Source organism: Lepisma saccharinum, chromosome 1 (assembly GCF_977018435.1).
Source record: "Lepisma saccharinum chromosome 1, izLepSacc3.1, whole genome shotgun sequence".
Classification (NCBI taxonomy): Eukaryota; Metazoa; Arthropoda; class Insecta; order Zygentoma; family Lepismatidae; genus Lepisma; species Lepisma saccharinum.
The window spans coordinates 16121373-16141742 of NC_139229.1; the positions used below are offsets into that span (position 1 = coordinate 16121373).

Here is a 20370-nt window from a genome sequence, read left to right on the forward strand (position 1 = left end):
ACCTTTACAGATTGTCTGCTCTGCGCAATGTCTTATGGGAACAAAAGTCTATCGACAAGTACGGTAACAAGTATCGTGTGAGGCGAAAACTAGCAAATGGATTGCCAGTCCAGCGCCAACTGTAGGGAATTCCTACTGGATTTCCAGTTCCGTGTGATTCAGGCTTTACTTTGTACAAAATTGCAACAGCAATATTTGTTGTTAATTTCTTGATAAACTTAACATATAATTTAGATAGTTGAAAGTCGCTACCTAGATGCCACTGTGAATATTGTAATATATCTATACTTCTAAAAAAAAATTACTCAAACAACATACTTGTTTTGAAGTTTAGATATTTTTTAAAATTAATGAGTACGTTATATTTTCATTGAGACTATAAAAATGGTTATACTTTCTTACACTCTCACGGGCAATAAGAAGACTCTCGTTTAATGTTTTTCGAATATATAATACAATAACAATTATAATTATTGTATTATTGCAATGATATAATACGCCACATGTCCGGTAAGAAGGTGTGAATAATGTACTTAGTCCGAACTGTGTCACTAGTCGGTGCACTATTTCTCAGAGTAGTGGTCTTACAAGACCCAATCTCGATGAGCATAACGTAGACTTAAGGCCATTTTCTACTCCGGATAAGATTTGAGCATTTTCCATGTAAGTTTATGTAAACTTTGGTCACGATTCTCTCGAGAACCAGTCGAAAGAAAATTTTAAAATTTCAACAGAACACTGAGAAAGGGTGTTTCTAGAGAACCACTGATTGATATTTTCATTTGCTGAACAAACGTCCCGAAAATAAATAAATAAATTTTACTCTTGAAATATCGTATTCTTTTTTTCACTTCGGTTGACCGGGCAACCCTGCAGAGAGCCCTCTTGACTCACCGTGGATCCTCGATCGCGACTAATGAGCCGGGAGGAGAAAAGGGGGGGGGGGGGGGGCGAGGAGGACAAACATAGAAATACGCGGTGTCACGTACACATCTCAGCATTAGCTTTGCCAGAAATATTTGTAGGGAGGGGTCAGGAAATTGATGAAACTTGATTAGTAGAAGTAATAACAATAATAATTATTATTACCACGGTTATAATTGTTATTACATAATAATAACTATTATAAACTATTAAGAGCAAACAATTTATATTCAGCTATTATTACAAAAATGGAAAAACTTTACTACTCGATGAGTGAATATCCAGAATAACTGTTTTTCATGCATGTTTTTTTTTTTTCATTTTATGCAGTTAGTGTACTGAAATTCATAGTTATTGTAGTTTGTTATACGGCTCGGAAGTTGATGACCTGATAATTTTAAAAATATAATCCATGGAATGACCTTAAACCTTAAAGAATGACCTAGACATTTTAAAAAATTACCTTAAAATAATTTTCGCTTTTAAAATGAATGTTTGATACAAGAGACTTGATGAATTATTGTTTGGTGGTTTAAACCTAAGCAAAGGAAAAGACAATAAAGTGCTAATATAGTTTTCTATATTTTTACTTCAAGATTACGTAAAATACACCGCAATGTTTTTTTTCTGTGTGTCAGTGGCGACAACTGGGTTCCAATACCGGGGGGGGGGGGCAAGGTGTCAAAACTGGGGGGCAAGGAGAGTATATTTTCCTTGGTAGATAGGTTTAGCATGGTGCGGGGACAAAAGTGGCGAAAAGTGGGGGGGGGGAGCAACTGCCCCCCTCCTCCCCCATAATCGCCGCCACTTGTGTAAGTCATTCACCTTCTTTCAGAGTGGGCTTAGCACGATAGGTATAGTACTCGGACAGCATCTGAAAATAGTTTTGTTTCGCATGCATCAGATCACATTTTTTTTAATGTTGTGACTCATTTTACTTTAAAACCACATATTAGAGCGACAATAGTGGCTAGCAAGGGAACCTCAAACTATACGCTTTACTCAAAGTGTATTTTAAGTTTGCTGTAGTTAAAGTAAACTTACCACAATTAATTACTTAATCCATTGCAAAAGATTTCAGTTAAAAATAATATTGTGCTTGTACGTACAAAGACCATGTTAGGGAATTTAAATGCGTAAATTATGCTAGCAAATGCATTCAAAATTCACGAAACAACAAGGAAGGAGAAAAAGAAACTCCAAAAGTGATTTTAAAAATGCATCAAAGCGGCAAACAATTCTGAAAAATGACCTAAAGGTAAAAAAAGGCCCGAAAATAGAAAATATAAACAATATTTTTTGGTTCTAACTGGAGTGAAACGGACTCATATCAGGTTTAGAAATGTTTTCAAAGCCCAGAAAAAAAATGATATTTCATCAACTTCTGAGTCCTGGATTAACTTTTGCAAATATACACTCAGAAACATATATAGCAAGAGCCGTCTCTCGCAGGAAAAGCTGGCAGCACTGTTAAATCTGGCTTGCAGCCATTTTGGTAGTCTCGACACCAGGTGTATCATCTCAAGCGAAGTGTGGCGCATGCCAAATTCGCCATGTTCGGATTCCACGGGAAGAGGGGGCGCTGAGGAAAGAGGGGCCCAAAGAGGAACAGGAACAATGAAAACAAATGAACGGGGATAACATCCGCTTTGGTGTTAGAGGAAAACACGAGACACAAAGGTCTGTGTTTGTTTGTGATGGTGTTTGACTTCGGATAGGCGTTTCCAGAAAGTTGTAAAAAAAGGGGGGCAGTGAAGGAGACAAATCGGTTGACTCTGAGACAGTTCGAAAGTCATTGGTTCCTTAAACTGCTACAGGGTGCCTGCTAAAAGAAATTAGTTTCTTATTTATTAACTGTTGAATCATTATTATGTTGTAAGGAAATTCAATAACATAAGCACAGGGATCGGATTTCACTTTAAACTGTACATCCAAGAAGAGCTGTTATCTCGCTTAAGCCGGCTGTAGACGAAAGCATTTCCTTTAACATTTTTGCTAGCATAAATCCTACGAAAATGCTTCCAAAAATCTTATAACAGATACTGTAGTACTTTACACGAAAGCATTTTATGGAACATTCCGGTTAGCTGTTTCAATTACAATATACAATACATACAGCACGAAAGGCACGTCGAGTTACACCATCAATGCTGTGTGCACGGTGTTCACAATTGAAAAAAAGCTAAACTATTCTTCCTACGTGCACAGTAAACGTTGTAAGGTATGTATTTAATCAGCGCCATTCTTCTCTACCTAAAACCATTTAATACGGAGCGACATTCCTCTCTGTTGAATAGTTATCGTCGTTTAAAAGTGTGAAGTGATACGTTGTTTACATCTCACGCGACCGCCATTACAACTGCACACGTGACCTAGAGGTCGCTTCTGATTGGTTACGCTACGAAAAATGCTACGGACCGAGCCTATCCTTGAGAAAAGCCATGAAATATGCTATAGCATCTGAAATGCCATAACATGCGCAGTTGTGTGTCCAGGATTTTCGAAAGGAGAGTTACGTGTACGTCTTTTAGTAGTCATCTCTCATTTTACCTTCTTTTCCAGCCTTTGGCGTTTATTTAAGGAATAAAAGGGGGGGGGTATATTCAACCCCCATTGGACACACCACTGTCTTCGCGATTAGCCAAGTAAAATAAACCAAATCAATCAATCAATCAATTAATGTGGCTAGTGTATAATTTCCAGTTGATAGCTATCAAAGTGTTGCATACGAGACGAAACGAGACGAGTCTCTAAAACATTCGTTTGCTCTGTCTCTTGTGTTGTCTTGAAAATGGGAAATATCTCGTCCCGTCTCGTAAGCAACACTTGCGTTTCCCATGAGACGAGAATTTGGTTTGACTCGTCTCGTCTCGTGAGCAACACTATTTGTCATAGGTAGAGATAGAGTCTTGCAAAACCGCCATATTTTCCTGCTGCATTTATTGATAAGAAATTTTCTTGATATACATTTTTTATGTAGTTTGCTAATGTTTCAAAACCTTTTTCATTAATTTTGCCTATTTTTAATTTTAATGCCCTTTTTTTGCAATTTTCAATGATTTTTTTTTTAAATGTACGTAACTTATTTTTATTTTAAAAACGTTATTTATAAGAACATTTGGGGAGGGGCTGCCAGAGTCAATTGAAAAGCTGGGAAAACAGGGTGAAACTCATTGCATCCATCTGATTGAAGTTTCAGGAGAAAATGGTTTGCTGCAGAAAAGTGCAAACGTGCAATGAGTGCAAATGTAGACTTGGAAAACATGAAAACAATTTGTGATATTCTGAATGGTGGAAATTCTTTTCTTGACGATATGAATCAGGTTACAATAACGTGTTTCACGAATGTTCCAATTACTTCTGTCGAAGAAGAAATATCATTCTCTGTTATGAAGAAGCATTCTTTATGATAGTAGGCCATCTATGAATGTTTTCTTAAAAAAATCTAGTGGATGTGAAATCATGGCAACAAAGAAAAGTAAAAACGTAGATGTAGATTTTAACTTTTTGAATGAAATTATGAATATATAATTTACTTGGAATTTGACAATTTTGTACTATTTATTCTGCCTTTTTTGCCTATTTTCCACATTACAAATGCCTTTTTGGGTGCCAATTTTAACCAAAATAAATGCCTGAACTTCCGGGCTCTGGTCGTAGGGATACGTTAAAAAAAATCCCAGCATGCATTGCGACAACCAGGCAGTTTCAGAAGCGAATGCATTAAGACTCCTGCCTCGAAATTGACATCTGCATATGCTTGACTCGTGTTTCATTGTCAGAATTTCCGTCTTCTGACTGCTTTTTTTTCTTCTTCCATCCACGTCTCGCGTCTCTCTTCCCCACTTTTTGTTCCTTTCATCCTCAATTTGTCGGAAAGCGGCCAGACCACAAGCTTCTCGGGTTTGTTTGGACGTCTTCTTTCATCACGTGTGACGGATTGAAACCTGATACCTCGCCTTGAGCTTGAGTCCCAACGAGCGAGTGTCTTGACGGATACTCAGATAAGCCTTATCCCAACAATCACACACAATGCTGAATCCTATTTGCAATGCCAGATCGGCAGCCGTGTTCGAAATTCCTAGGTTCGACTCCTTTCGTTGCGACGACGTTGCCACTGCGCCATCAGGGATGCCCAAAGTTTTCGGGGGTCTCCCTTATCGCCCAACACTAGAGCAACATTGTATTCTGACGTCAGACGAGGAATGCCAAAGTGGTAAGGTTTCGTCCTCTTAGCACATATACACAGAAAATTTATTGTTTATGCTAAACTAAACCTAGGTAACGTAACCTAGCCAAAAAGGGAGACCCAAAGTTTGGAAGGGATAGGAAATGGTTGTCACAAATTGGGATGTTTCTCCACGATAGTTCATCGTAGAGAAGTAAGGGAGCGCCGATGAATATCATGGCAGAAACAGAAATAACATACCTTTATTAGTTAATTAACCCTTTATTAACCCCATCACCCAGATGCAGTGATGTGCGTCTACGCGTAAACAACGATAGTCTACATTCTACACGTAGACTTTTTTATACACGTAGATTACGTAATGTATGTAAGCAACATGGCGAAAGGTGATAACTTAGCAAAGGGCGCCGTGGAATTAAAAGAAAATTATACTGCGTATCAGTTGCTGATGTGTGAGGAAAACTTTTCATACTCTTTCTTCCAAATTCGAACAATTTCTCACCTAGGAAAAATACCTAATATAGGAAATATTCTAGTGTTTTATGAGAAAAAGACTACTCTTGCATCACGACTGCCATCTGTTGTTGTGTTTTGCATACTATTTATCTTCTTCCATAGTTGATACGAAGAGAAGAGAAATTTTGTTGTAAATAGGATTCTTTTCATTTCGTTAGGAACCAATATAGTTGAAAATGTCACTTTCCTTTTATGAAACCCTTGAAAATTAATTTTATTGTACTTTAGATTGTCTACGTAGTCTATGTAAACTACAACCCAATGTAATCTACGCGTAGATTACGTGTAGACAACGCATGTAGACGTAAACTTATAGTCTACGGCACATCACTGCCCAGATGTCACGGAATTCGGTGCTAGGCTGTCAGGACTTTACCTACAAAGCAACCTTCTCATCTCTGGGAATGTTCCCTCCAACACAACACTCTCCTACCTTCATCCTAAACCTTCGTTCATTCATCTCGCTACGTCATCACGCCATTTGACCTTGCACACTGCTGATGTCTTCAATTGCTTCTTCCATACTATTTCCTAACACACAAATTCATAACCAGCTTTGGTGTAAACTTGGGCTTAGCAAAGTCTCGTGATATGGCATCACTGTCACGTCGGAATTTTCTGCGTAACCGCAAGTTGGATGAATGTGCGACGTTTTGTGGCTTGGCGCCTGTTGGTTTTTTTATTGTAATTTGTTTCTTCGCATTATAGGAGCTTGTAGATACCGTTACACAGTGGAGTGTGAACAGTGACAGTTAAAGCGCCAGAGATTAGATGGTCCATTAGATTTGAGACACCATCTATATATATTTTTGTGAGTGTGGAGGATAAAAAAATAGTTTCATGGGTTTCTATGCGTCACTGTTATTTTCTCTGGACTCAGTTCTTTGTGTTAAACTATAAAGGCACGGTGGTGCATGTAGAAAATTCTATACAGGGTGACCAAGCCGAAGGAACTTACATTTAAAACCTATCGAGGATCTTGCGACTGGATTCAGAACCAGGAGCAGATGCCCCCCTACTGTTTGCCACTTTTGCCACCACACTATGCTAATTTTTTTTCTACAAAGGGAAATATACTGTCTATGCCCCCCCCCCCAGTTTTGGCACCTTGCCCCCCCGGTTTTGGAAGCCAATCGCCGCCACTGGGCCCTATTATACCTTGCTTCCTTAATCTTGGGTTTCCGGGGCTATCTTCTGAAAGATAAATTGACTGTCGGCAATGCTCAATTGCAGGCTAACGGGGATCTGGCGTTTATCTCATCATAAGGGGAGGGTTTAATGGGTCCAGAGCCCTACCCTTCCATTGGTTTAATAAACATTATGCTTTAATTGAATAATCGCATCATTTGATCAAATGATAATGCCACTTTCTCCTCTTCACCATAGCATCTTAATGCTAAGCATTGTCTATCAAGAGAAAGTAAACTGTTCATACCTCCCCCGAAGTTTTGGCACCCAATTGCCGCCACTGACTATAATATTTGAAATCATCTTGAAAATTCAACGCATTTTGCACCACCGATATTCCTCATGTACGATAATTTTATTAATATCTTCAGATATGTAGCAGCGTTCATTGTGTTCAAAATAAACTGTAAAATGACATTAACCCGTAAAAAGTTATAAAATAAATAAAAACGGACAAATATATTTTTACATAAAACGAAAATCTAAATGTACATAATATAAAATAAGATTGTAACTGCTAATATAATGAGTACACGTAGATATGTACAGTCATATCTTATAAATACAACCTTAGTGACAATGAAGTTCGACCAGTCACAAATATAGGAGTGCGTTGTGAAAGAAGGAGAACACATGCATATGCTGAACATATTTTATTCAGCAGGCTACATGGAACAAAGGAAGACATAAATTTCCGCTGCAACGCAGCAATGTATGGTGTCCACACAAAATAAAACATTTTCGTCCATCTACACGTGACATTGAAGTTCGACCACTGTTAGAGGGGATCCTGTTTACCATGGTGTGACGCCGCCCCGTCGGCGAATAACTGTGGCAATGCGTCGGGGCATGCTGCGGACGAGTCGTTCAAGGTATTCTACATCGATGCGGTGCCATTCCTCCTGCAGGCAGGCGATAAGAGCAGCCACTGTCGTGGGTCCCCTCTGTTGCACACGTCGCTTAAGAACACGCCACACATTCTCAATGGGCGAGAGGTCGGGACCCGATGGTGGCCATGGCAGAGTTCGCACGTGATGGCGAGTAAACCATTCTCTTGTCAGCCGCGCTGTATGAGGCCTGGCATTGTCGTGTTGAAAGATGAGACGCCGCCTGTGGAACAGGTGCCTTCGCACCGTGGGAAGATGCCGCTCCAGTATGCGTGTATAGGCGTGTGCATTCACAATGCCCTCACAGACGTGTAGTGGGCCAACCCCAGATGCCGTCATGCATCCCCATACCATCACTGACGCAGCTTTCTGTACCGACGTGCATAACATTTTCCTTCATTCTGTTCCTCCTTCCGACAAATGACTGTTTTCCGTATTTTCCCGTACACAACATTGAAAATGGATTCGTCCGTCCACAAAACCCTGTTCCACTGCCGAAATGTCCATCCCCGGTACATTCGTGCCCACCGTAGTCGATTGCCTTTGTTCAACATGGAAAGGAAGGGTTTACGTTTCGCCTTGTACACTTGGTAACCGCATCGCTGTAGGTAACGGCCAATGGTTCTGGTTGACACTTCAATGTGAAAGCGTTCTCGAGTCCACAGTCGTAATTCGGCCACAGAAACATGATTGTTGGTCTGGATATAGCGCCTAAATATCCGTAGGTCACGCACGCTCAGCAGGCGTTTTCGACCGGGGGTCTTACCTGGCTCTGTAGTACTCGTATTTTGGTGGTGTTCGATGATGCGGTGGACGGTTGACTTGGGTAAGTTCAGTTGGCGCCCTATTTCCCGTTCACTGAGTCCATCCCGTTGCAACTCCACCACTCTTCTCCTCACGGTGTTGTCAATAGGTTTGCCCCTGGCCATGGTGATGATGCACTGCGGTTCCTCGGTGCACAGCACGCGCTTATATACGGCGGACTCCCTTATCGTGTCCGTGACGTCATGCTTCCGTCGAATGCGCCACTATCCGGAATTTACCGTATGGGTCCGGTGCCTGGTCGAAGTTCAATGTCACGCGTATAGTTCCCCGTTTTCGTTCTTTACGTGACCTTGGGTGCAACATGCTGGGATCACGATTCTTGCCTGCTCACACGCCTCCTCTTACACACATGCGTCACTTCTGCGGGTCACCCATTCCACCGCCTATGCCTCTGTGCATTTAATCTACATATTCCTTTCTGGTCGAACTTCATTGTCACCAAGGTTGTATTACTTCGCAACTAATGTAATTATCAGTTTACCGTTAGTGAATAATATCCATAATCGATAGTTATTAATAATACTATAGACATTTAAATGTTATTATCCTCAGACTACTGAAATTTGAATCTCTCCCTTTATTTCCCTATAAATACGGTTCACAGTGGAGTGAACATAACATTTCATTGTTCATCTATTTTCAAGACTCATCATTCATTTTATCGTCTAGATTAACTTAGATAGAGAAGTGACGTAAAGTAACCAGAAAATGCAAAATAAATCCCTATACTTTCGACACTGCTCGAGTCTATCTTTACAAAACAACAATACAGTCAGGGGCGCCGACTTGTCAAAATTATTGGGGGGCTCTGATCCCTTTTTTAAGTTTTGGTCTCAGTGTTCGGAATCTCATAAAAGCCCATGAATTCCTCAAAAATATCAATTTTTTTGAAAGTTCGAATATTAATTGTCCACGGATGGATATGTCACAAGTTTTGTCAACCATAATAGCAAAATATTCCCGACTTTTAATATCTGCTACCACGGAGCGCAAAATAGATCTCAATCATCTCGTTGTGATTGTCATGTGAGAGCCATTTGTAGCTCGAACGTCTCATCCACTACCCTAGTTCATGCACATCGTCTTTTGAAACTCTTTTTACTAAAAATGTTAACAATACTCATAATTACATACTTAGTATATAGTAATAAGTGATGTGTTTTGCTGTCTATGACCATAGCCCCCCCCCCAAAAAAAGTTGATGGCCTAGAATATTTCAAATGTGTATTTAAAGTTAAGTTTATGTGGCACAAATCAGAGTAAACTTTACAAGAGAAGCAAAATAATACATTAGATCCTCTTAAGATAAATTATTTGGGGGGCTCTGCCCCACATCGTTAACATGGGGGGGGGGGCTCGAGGCCTCCCAAGCCCCATGGAGTCGGCGCCTATGATTACAGTTAAAAAATGTCACCATTTAACAGCTTTTTTTTAAAAAAAGAAATAACAATTGCACACGCCTTTCTGCATTGTTGTTTAACGTTAAGATTGTTATCGTATCGAACACTTGATAAATTGATTGTTGATATCTATTCAGCGCACAGGGTGATCATAGAAACAGATAAATGCAAACATGGGTAAGAAATGGACGAAACTATTTTCGCGGAAACATGGAGACAAAAGCTCGTCAAAGAGTTCAAAGGTTACCGCCAAGTGCGCTGTGGAAAGGAATAATACCACAGAGTGGTTCGAGATACCTCTTGAAGCACCAAAACAGGAAGAACAAGCCGTTGATGCAAACCACGTCGAAACGAAGGTCGAGCCATCACCAAGACGCCTGTTCAAGATAGCAAGGAGGATTGTCACAACCAACATCATGAGTCTACCCAATGAGATGCTAGAAGAGATAATCAGGTATCTCTCATTGGCTGAAATCGCAGGTTCTAGATTGGTGTGCACGCGGTTTCGTGACGTCAGCAACAACATCTTGAACCTTGTGTTCGACAGTTTGGAGTCGACCATAGACAATAATTTAATGACGCTGGTGACCGATATTCGTACTGAACCAGAGTCCTCAAATAAGTTCAAGCTCCGGCGATCCATACTTCTCAAGACTCTACAGTCCGAGTACAAGGTACTTAGGGCCTTGTGCTGGAGATACATCAAAGGCAATGTGTGTCACTTCTTTGCCTGGCAAATCCTGGAGCAGTTCATCTACATGCTTGACTTCATTCAAGCTCAAAGGGGAGGTGGGGAGTTGTTCAACTTTGAGAAGTTCTTCGGCGTTCTCTTCAGCTACATCCGAAAGTTTGTGTTCAAGTTCGACTCCTTCGTCAACATACCCAACAGAAATCTTGCTTGGGACGTTCTGGAAATCTTAAACTGCTCCATCTTTGGAAAAACAATCCTCGTCCGAGAGCTTGTAGGAAAGGAGTTCCATCTATCCGCACGCTGCACGTTGAAACATGCGCAGATGAACTGGAGTGCATGCTCTGACTTGAAAAAAGTGAAGCTCATGGAAATGTTTAAGGGGTTCGTGAGGATATTGTCCCTTCTTGTCATGATAGATAACAGGGACTATCTGCAGTACCTCATGTCGACCACATCCGACAAGGCAAAAGGAAGATACTTTTCATTCGACTCGAGGATAATAGACAGCGAAACCATCACCGGAATACTCTACATACTGCAACATGTGGTGAACAGGAACTATGATGTTGGTGACAAACCTCTGGATCTCTACCTACATCTCAAGTTTCCTTCATCTCCCTGCGATGACAACGAATTAGATGAACTTTACAAAGTCCTCAGTTTGCCACAAGAGTACGAGTTGGTGGTTGAGGCATCAAAGGACAGTGTTACACCCTCAGCATGTGACCACAAACGAATAACGCTCTCGTACCACAGCCTCAAAGGAGGATCTGTAGACTTTGGATATGATACAGTGCATTCTTCAACGGTGCCACGATTCACTGTTGCTTGAACTTTTCGCTACACATTTCAAACACACTTATGCATTTAGAATTTTTTTCCACTAAAAAAGAACAGAAAATTACCAGCAACACTCAACTTTATTTTACCAGTGAGTGCAAGAAAAAATGTAAAAAAAATATGCAAAAGTTACGTAGTACATAAAATTAACAAATAAATTGATGTGAAAACATAGTTTCTTGTTTCTATATAGGGAATTGATGAGAATCATTATGAGGGGGGGGGGATTTTTGTGAAACTTTTTCTAATTATGGTTTAATTTAATTCCCAGAATTAACATTCAAACTATCCTTTCATATTAAAGGATATTACAGAAGCCAGTAGATTGTAGCCGCGGTATCTCAGTCGTTAGTCGACCTCCGTAGCTGAGTGGTTAGCGCAGCGCGCTACAACGCCAGGGGTTCCGGGTTCGAGTCCCGAGTAAGTCATGGGTATTTGTGTTTGTCTGTCCTGAGGAAAATCGAGAAAATAGTCCAATTGATATGAGTGAAAGTCGTGTGACTGATTGGTAATACTTCCGCATAGGGGTATTCCTTTTAAAAAAGAAAAAATGTGTCTGACTACCATGCGAGAGACCCGGGTTCTATCCCGGGCGGGGGAGAACCGAAATATTTTCCCACCTGTTCAAGCTACTCCGGCGCCCACACAGCATGCATACGCCATTCTACGATCAATTCCAAATAAACTTGGAGGAGTAGTAAAAATTGGATACCTGGAGGAAACTGCGGGGGTAAAGGCGGCCGGGGCGTGGTGGTGATCACATCACCCCCACCTTCGGCCTTAATCAAGAAAGTGTGGGTCCCTAACTCCATACGCCTTCATGGCGTGGTGCAAAGCACAAGGGAGCACTTTACCTTATTTTGATATTAAAATAGAACTCATAATCATCATCACCATATTATTACTATCACTAACAATATTACAACTAAAGCACCCACTATCAATAGGAGTTACGTTAATTATTCAAACCATTACGGCTTGTCTAACTTTAATAGCCTTTTTAAAATCTACAAGAGTCTGCTATAGCTACATGTGTAATGTCTAATTAAGACATTATAAGCCAGAATAAAACTTTTACTAAAATTAAAAAGAGAGGTACAATTTTTCCTATTAACTATATTATACTAAATTAAACCATAATTAGAAACAGTTTCATGAAAAATTTTCCCTCCTCATAATGATTCTCACCGACTCCGTATTTCAACTTTTGGGTAGTGAATAATCAGGGATGATTTTTTTAAAAAAAAATCTGATTTAGTTATTGTTTTTACCAGGTCTTGAGTTCGAATCCCATTGTCGACTTTTCAGATTGAGTCTTTTCCGTGGTTTCGTCAATCCATCCTTGCGAATTCTGGATTGGTGCCTTCAGTGAAGGCCACTGGTGCCTGTTTCCAATTTCTTGTCACTTAACCTTGTATCATAGTGTTACCATCTCTTCTCGATTAAACTAATTGACCACTCAGAGCATATTTACAAGCTGGTTTCGATGCAGTTATGCTTGTAAATGTAGCCCCACCATAAATTATTTATGGAGGTAAATCCTGTTTTGATTTTTTTATTAATAAGATAAGTTACGAATGATTTACGGTTGTATTATTGGTTGCTAATAAAATATTTGTTCCAGCGAGTACCTTTCTGTTCAACTGTTGTGAAATTTGAAAGACCCAAAATATGTTTTACGGTCGTCAACATTAACTTGAGTCATATCAACTCCCAAAAATTGTGTTTCAACTTTTTAGACATCAACCTGAGTCACACTAAGTCTAAAAATTCTCATTTAAAATTTCAGATTAAATTAAGTCACATTAATTCATAAAATTTGTGTTCTAACTTTTCAGACATTAACCTGAGTCATATTAACTTCCAAAAAATTCTGTTTTTCTTTCTTTTCAGACATGGCCGTTCACGTTCCAGAGGTCATCTGGGGAATGGTCACCGTCCACCAATCAGGATTCGTCACAGTGCTGCCCTCAAATGACCGATCCTGCGCACTGTGCTTCTGCGCAGCATTTCCTTGAAACACAATATTCCGACGCTCTGCTGCAAATGAGCTAGATCTTCCAAACAAAAGAAAATCAGACTTTAATAACAAGAGACATTATGTAGTGCCTTGGAAAGTATTTAACAGTTAATTTATTACAAATAATATCTTTAAGACTTGTAACAATGAAGAAAGAGACTGATGCTAGTGCCAATTCTTGTGTGAGTGTGCGTGTGTGTAATTTGTTTTGTAACAACAACAATAAAATGTAATGTTGCTTAATTATTTGAAAAGCGCTGTGCTTAAAGAATGCATAAGCCTCACTGACTATCATTTTAATCTATAAACGATAAAATATCTTGGCGATAATACTTTTCATGTTGTTTCATGTACTTGTTCGAACCTTATTTCATACAAATATTTTTGTGAAGGTAAAAGAAATTAGCATAATAAATAAAGGTAATGCATTAACTTAGGTAACTACCAGATTGGTTCGTTTATTGAGAGCAGCTTAATGTGTTGATAAAATTTAAGAATGAAAAATAATAAAGTTAAAATATAATTAAAAGTAGAAGTGTCATTTAAAAGCAAAGTTCATATTAGTTTACAATGATAATGTATCACTAACAAATCAATTCTTGTTAAGAGTTAAAGATTTTTCACAAAATGAAACATAAGTGAAACGAATTCATGTAATGTGTAGCGAAATTCAGTTGTAATATTGTTGTTTTTTGTATGTTACATGTACAAATATGCTATTAGCAAACTACAAATATCTCTACTTTCCTTAATAATAAACGAGCGACTGATAGTACATAAAATCAGAACATCTTTCCTTTCCTCAGCAGTGTGTGAACGAATTCCCTAAAATAGTTGAGTCTTTAAGAAGCATAATAGCTCTGAACAAAAAACCTTCCATGTCCACGTCACTGGATTTCCTTGTTCCTCTATTGCAAGTTGAAATGGAAAGGTGTGCAGAAAGAATCCGTTGCTTTGTTACACAAAAGCAGTGAAACCAACCCTAGTATACTTTGGCTTTGATTTGATTTCTTGAAATTTAGCATCACTTTTCTGCCACTTTTGGCTAATCGCGACGATGAGGATGAGTGATATGATAATATCGATGCAGATACACTCACAAGGAACACCCATGCCAAAGCCGGGATTTCCCCCCCTCCCTTTTATTACAGAATTTTATGCTAATACACAATGGTTAACTATAACGGTTCAATTTACATTTTATTAGTAATAGGTGATTTGCATATACTGTTTTGTGTAAGCCCTTGTTTGTTCCATCATATTGTGATTAATAACATTAAGTCTTTCTTACGAACATATGCTACTTTACTGGTCTGCAATTTTATGCTGGCCATGTTTGTATATATGAAGAATGTTAAACAAATTAATCACAGTCTTCGCTGTCCAGAATCGAACCATGGTCACGAATGATTGCACATTTGTGTTTGTTCTATCCCCATTTCATAAGTTCATCATTAATTATCCTCGTCGTTGCTATTAATTAAAGTTGTAGAAAAGCGACGTAAACCAAAGGGAATATAAATAGACGTATACTCCAAGGAGTGAAAATAACACGAAACAGTAATATATATATATATATATATATATCGATATGAATTTGAAACTTGATGTAATGTGAACTAATACTGAGTTAATCTCTTTACATTTTCTCTGAAATTTTGGTATTTTTTACTTGAATTTCTTTTTATGTGGCAACACTGGGGTAACTTTCTTTGAAGCACTATGTAGAATGTGAATTTCGACAAATATAATGTTTTCAATTGTGTCTATTTTCTGTAAGGTGATTCACGATTACTTGAAATATATTGCTGTTCTTATAATATAATTCGTGAAAAAGTTTTTAAGTAGAAAATTATTAATTAATTCTGGAACAAATGCTAAATCTTTACAGAGTGGACATTTCTGAACACACGTAATAAAGCTAGTTACTGAAGTACGTAGCTCGATCTGGTGGCAGAATGAGAAAGCACTTTGCTAATTTGTGCGGGGATTGAACGAACGTAGCAGCGTAATCGAAGTTCTTGTGTTGTTAATTTCAAGCGTTATATTTGCTATTGTTTATCTTAGCAGGAAATGACTGGTGTACGAGTAATGTGCATTCTGTGTATGTTGTGGCGTAATGTTTGATGAATGTAGCGTCGTGTTACGTACGGCTCCTTGCCAGTGCAGCATATCTACAGTGAGTGTAAAAACTGTTTGGACATCATTGATGGCACGTAAACAGGGGATCCGCTCAGGGTTGTGGGTGCAGGTAGGCGAGTGGAATGAAAACCACATCATTCTACCTCATATCTACTTGTTTATCTGATACAACAGGAAAATACAAAATGTAAAAAAGAAACCACCTATAAACAATAACAAAAATGTCACATATTTTGAACACAAAAAGTCTTTGGACACTTGCCATTCTTGTCCATATTTTCTGCAAAAAACACAAGCATTTAATATTTTGTTGGATTTCCTTTGGCACGAATCACTGCCCGGAGCCTGTCTGATACAGATTTAACCAGATCTGCAGTAATCTGAGGTGAAATGGCGTTCCATTCTTCCTGCAATACTAATTTTAGGTCGGATTTGTTGGATAAGTTTCTTTTTCTTATCTATTTCTCTAATACACTCCATAAATTTTCTATGGGATTCAGATCTGGGGATTGAGGGGGTGTGTGAAGTTATTTTGGGGTGTTATGTAACAGCAACACTTTTGTATTAAGGGCGGTATGCTTAGGATCGTTGTCCTGTTAAAACAAGTAATCATTACCCAAGTTCAATTGAGCCGCACTAACGCTCAAATTATTCTTCAATATATCAATGTACTGGTCCATCGTCCCCTCTATGAAATGCAACTTGCTGACCCCGGGAGCACTCAACCAACCCCCTACTAAGAGTGAACCGCCACCGTGTTTGACAGTTGGGATTAAGATTCGCGGCTCCAACTCTGTATTTCTTTGCCGCCATACCATATGCCTACCATCCGACCAAAATAAGTTGAATTTGCTTTCATCCGAAAAAATGACCTTGTTCCAGAAGTCTGCATCGTAATTGCGGTGGTATAGGGCAAATTCGAGGCGCTTCTTTCTGTTTATTGCACTATCACAAAATTTCTTCCTTGCCACGCGTCCATGGTAGGCATTTCGTCTGCATACGTTACGAACTGCACTGGAGGAAACTTGCTTACCTCGGTCTTGAAGGCTTGCAGCCAACGTCGGAGCACTAGTTTTGGAGTCCTTTTTGATAGTTCGCAAAATAAACCGTTCGTCTTGCACAGATAGCACTCTTGGTCGTCCACACCTCGGCTTATTTTCTACTGTTTTTCTTTCGCCAAAGCGATATATGATCACGTGCACTGTTGATTTAGGAATTCCGAACAAGCGTGATATTTCCCTTAACGATTTGCACTGGTTGTGTAGCCGGATAACTTGCAAACGGTGAACTCTCTCCTTCCGGGACCCATGTTGCACTATCGTATTCAATGAGGCGGATCTACTGCCAGTACTGAGACTTCCGAACTAATAGCTGTGAGCGCAGAGGTTGAATGGGTCAGTGTTACGTGTATGACAGTCCAGGTTTATTGATCGTGTTTCACAGAGGACCTTTTTAATGTTCTTTACTAAGTGTCCAAAGACTTTCTGTGCCCATAATTTGTGGCATTTTTGTTATGATTGTTCATGGATTGTTTATGTTTTGATATTTTTATTTCGTTGTTGTTCCAAGAAAGAAAGAATTTGAGGTAGAATCATTGCACTTTTATCCGCTCACCTACCATCATCCACAACGAAAGATGATCCATTATTAACGTAACTACAGCAGTGTCCAAACTTCATTGCTAGGTCAAATGGACTGTCATGCCCAACGGACGAAAACAGGGAAGCAAGGCGTCACAGACTGAACTGAAACAAGGTAAATAACTTTTATTCTTCTATCCTTTGTTATCATTTGACAGCAGCAAGTTTTCGTGCATGTACTGGAGGAAGGGTTTTAAAACATTGTTTTGCCTCAAAATTGCAATTTTCTCTCGCCGACTTGTAGCACCAGTGAGTGGAGGGGCGGTAGAGGGAAGACGGGAAAATATTATGGGGAGCAGTCTGTATTCATGTCTACAAAGCTGGCTGACTGGGGCAGCGATTCGGTGATTCAGGAATAGATTTGAGAGGTGGGGGTGGATGAATGGCCACTTGACTGCTAAGTAAACCCTATAGTTCAACGCATATTGAAACTTGGTTTGGTAAGTGGGAAGCTAGAGATAGACTGCGTTTTGTTTTGTGCAAATTGAAGGCGAAGACGCTTATGCGTATTTCTGGTTACATGCGCAACAACGTAGAAGCTGTCTACTTGTGTACGTTACCTCTCCCTTTCCTCCAGGCCTGTAGCTAGAATTGATCTCCGGGGGGGGGGGGGGGCTCACGGGTTATCAGGGGGTGCTTTGTATAAACCAAGTCCATTTTTCAAAAGTTTAAAAGTGTTAAAGGGTAAATTATTTGTGTGTGTGTGTGGGGGGGGGGGGGTCATTAAGTTAATATAAAGTTTAGAAATATCACACAAATAGTACATTTTTCTATAGGTATCTTCTAAAACATCTCTTGAAGTGTTAATTGCTATTGTCATCATCCCTTATTACATACTACACACTACTTTTAATGATACAGATATTTATATCGTACAAAAGAATGCACAATATTCAATCATAGTGCCTACCGTACATTCCACCCCCAGCTGAAGGAATAAAACTTCCCTTCGTTCCCAAAACTTAGGAACTGTTGACCTTTGATGCAGATATGGAATGAATGTGGATGATGACGTCAAAGTCACAGATTTCTGTCTAAACAGGAGACCGCAACAGGGGCAGCAAAGGTACGGATAAAGAAAGGACATTCTATTCGCGATTAAAATTACCACCTGAGCGCTAGTGTCGCTTCCAATATGGCCGCTCTACGTAGGATAGATCTATGTTTACATTCAGTAGTAGTACGTAATAGCAGCGTGTTGTCATTTCTGGTATGGAAGAAACGTATAAATTACGCGTTATATTTAAAGATTGCGAATGCGATGTGAATTCCAGGAACTATAACGAAGGTGAAGCTGTGCTGAGAGCGAAGCATTTAATTAGTAAATAAAAATAACACAGGAAACGCACACGAAACTAATGTATACGCACTGGTTTTTGAAAGCGGTGCTGTTTCATCTGCACTGCACCTCGGTTGTAACTGCCTAACTGGGGCTCTCAGAAATGATTTGAAAATAAAGCAATTCACCTGTATTGCAAAGCTTGGGAGAAAATAAATGAAAACATGCTGTTGCAGTTTTTTTTCCTCAAAGAGTCAGGCTGGTTTAATAACAACACTGGATAGTGATAATAATAATAACAACAATTTCATTGAGGCTATTTTCAGTCTTCACTGAAAATTGACATACTGAATGAAACAGCAACATTAGCATGTCAATTATGTTTTTCTGACTTACCTTTATGATTACGGACATTAATTAATTCTCAAACTATTTTCATCTTTGCACTTAATCGACTTGCAAGTGTTCCAAATTACATACATAATACATTGTTTTCGAAAAAAATGTTATATTCAGAAAGAACAATTTAAAGCTTACTTTCATGGCAATAAAATCATCATTCCGAAAAATTATTTCGGAAAATAGAGTGAACAGATTCGTAATTTCCTTGCCGCATTTCAGTTATGCCAATCTTGTGAATCGGTTGTTTTCTCTGATGTATTTAAACATTTCATTTTGTTGATTCCACGGGATGGGAAACACATGTAAGCTTTTCACTTGTCCTGAACCACAAAACGATTTAGAGCAAGAAACGGAACAGTATACGCTACGCTACTTTTTCGCATGTTCCCCATGCTTTGAACGGCGTCACACGACAGCGAGGTGTCCTACGTGGAGTGATTTTTGAAAATCTCGCCAGATGGCATATCGGATAATTTTAATCGCGAATAGTCTAGAGAATCTTCTAAATACTTGCCACTACTTCGACTCAGTGGCGGCTCGTGGTCTGGCTCTATGGGTGTGCACTTCAGTCTAGAAGTGTTATACAACCCCTGTGAAATACACCCGCTTTTGCGTACATAATGAAGCTTAATATATTGGCAATCAGAGTTTTGATCACCTTTCACTGAAAATGGGGCTATGACATAGTTATACGTATTTCATGATTTTTTTTCACACTAATCTTTTTACAAATTTCAAATATTTCGGACATTATCCAGCCAATCACGAGAAGAGCGATGTTATTGTGCAGTATGTAATTCAGCATTCGATAATCTGACAAAGTCACTCAAAACATATAAATACCGATCTAATAATAATAATAATAATCCTTTGCGCAACAGCCCTGAAGGGCCTAGGCTTACCTACCGACTGCCGGTCTCCCTCCCACGCTTTCCTTCGTCACCTCTAAGCGTGGAGATCTTCAACCAGTATTGGAATAGTCGGGGGGTCAGCCCGACGTATCCCCAGCCGTTATAAGAAGTTCTACAAATAAGAAGTTTCAGTTATTAATAATGCTTAAATCAGCTTATATCATTTGAATAAAACTATATAATAGGGTTGTGTTGCTATTGTAATAGAATCATACCTTTAAAATATCAAGACAGCATGGGCTTGATCCCTGGTTCAGTCTCCGGAAATGTTCGGCCTGTGTATAGGGCCGGTGGCAACCCACCATCGTGAGGAAATTGGGGATCTCCGAGTGAGTGAGCTTAGCTAATCCGGTCGCGAAGTCCTACAACGGCTGGGGATCTGTCGGGCCGACCACCCGTCACCCTAGTCTGGCTGCAGAACTCCAAGCCCCTTGGTGGCCCGCGTGGGACGGAGGCCAGCAGTCGGTAGGTAAGCTTTGGCCCAATATTGGGCTGTAGGGCTATAGTTTTTTTTTT

The 20370-nt window shown here is 39.4% G+C and overlaps 1 protein-coding gene across 1 annotated transcript in view; it reads left to right on the forward strand.

Annotated features, from left to right (window-relative positions):
* HLH54F (basic helix-loop-helix domain-containing transcription factor HLH54F) overlaps positions 1–14479 on the forward strand; it is a 57824-nt gene extending 43345 nt beyond the window's left edge. Inside the window, exon 3 of the mRNA XM_083119454.1 lies at positions 13354–14479. Coding sequence (XP_082975580.1) covers positions 13354–13515 — 162 coding nt within the window. The 3' untranslated portion in view covers positions 13516–14479. The remainder of the gene's footprint in view (positions 1–13353) is intronic.
* The last annotated feature ends 5891 nt before the right edge of the window (positions 14480–20370 follow it).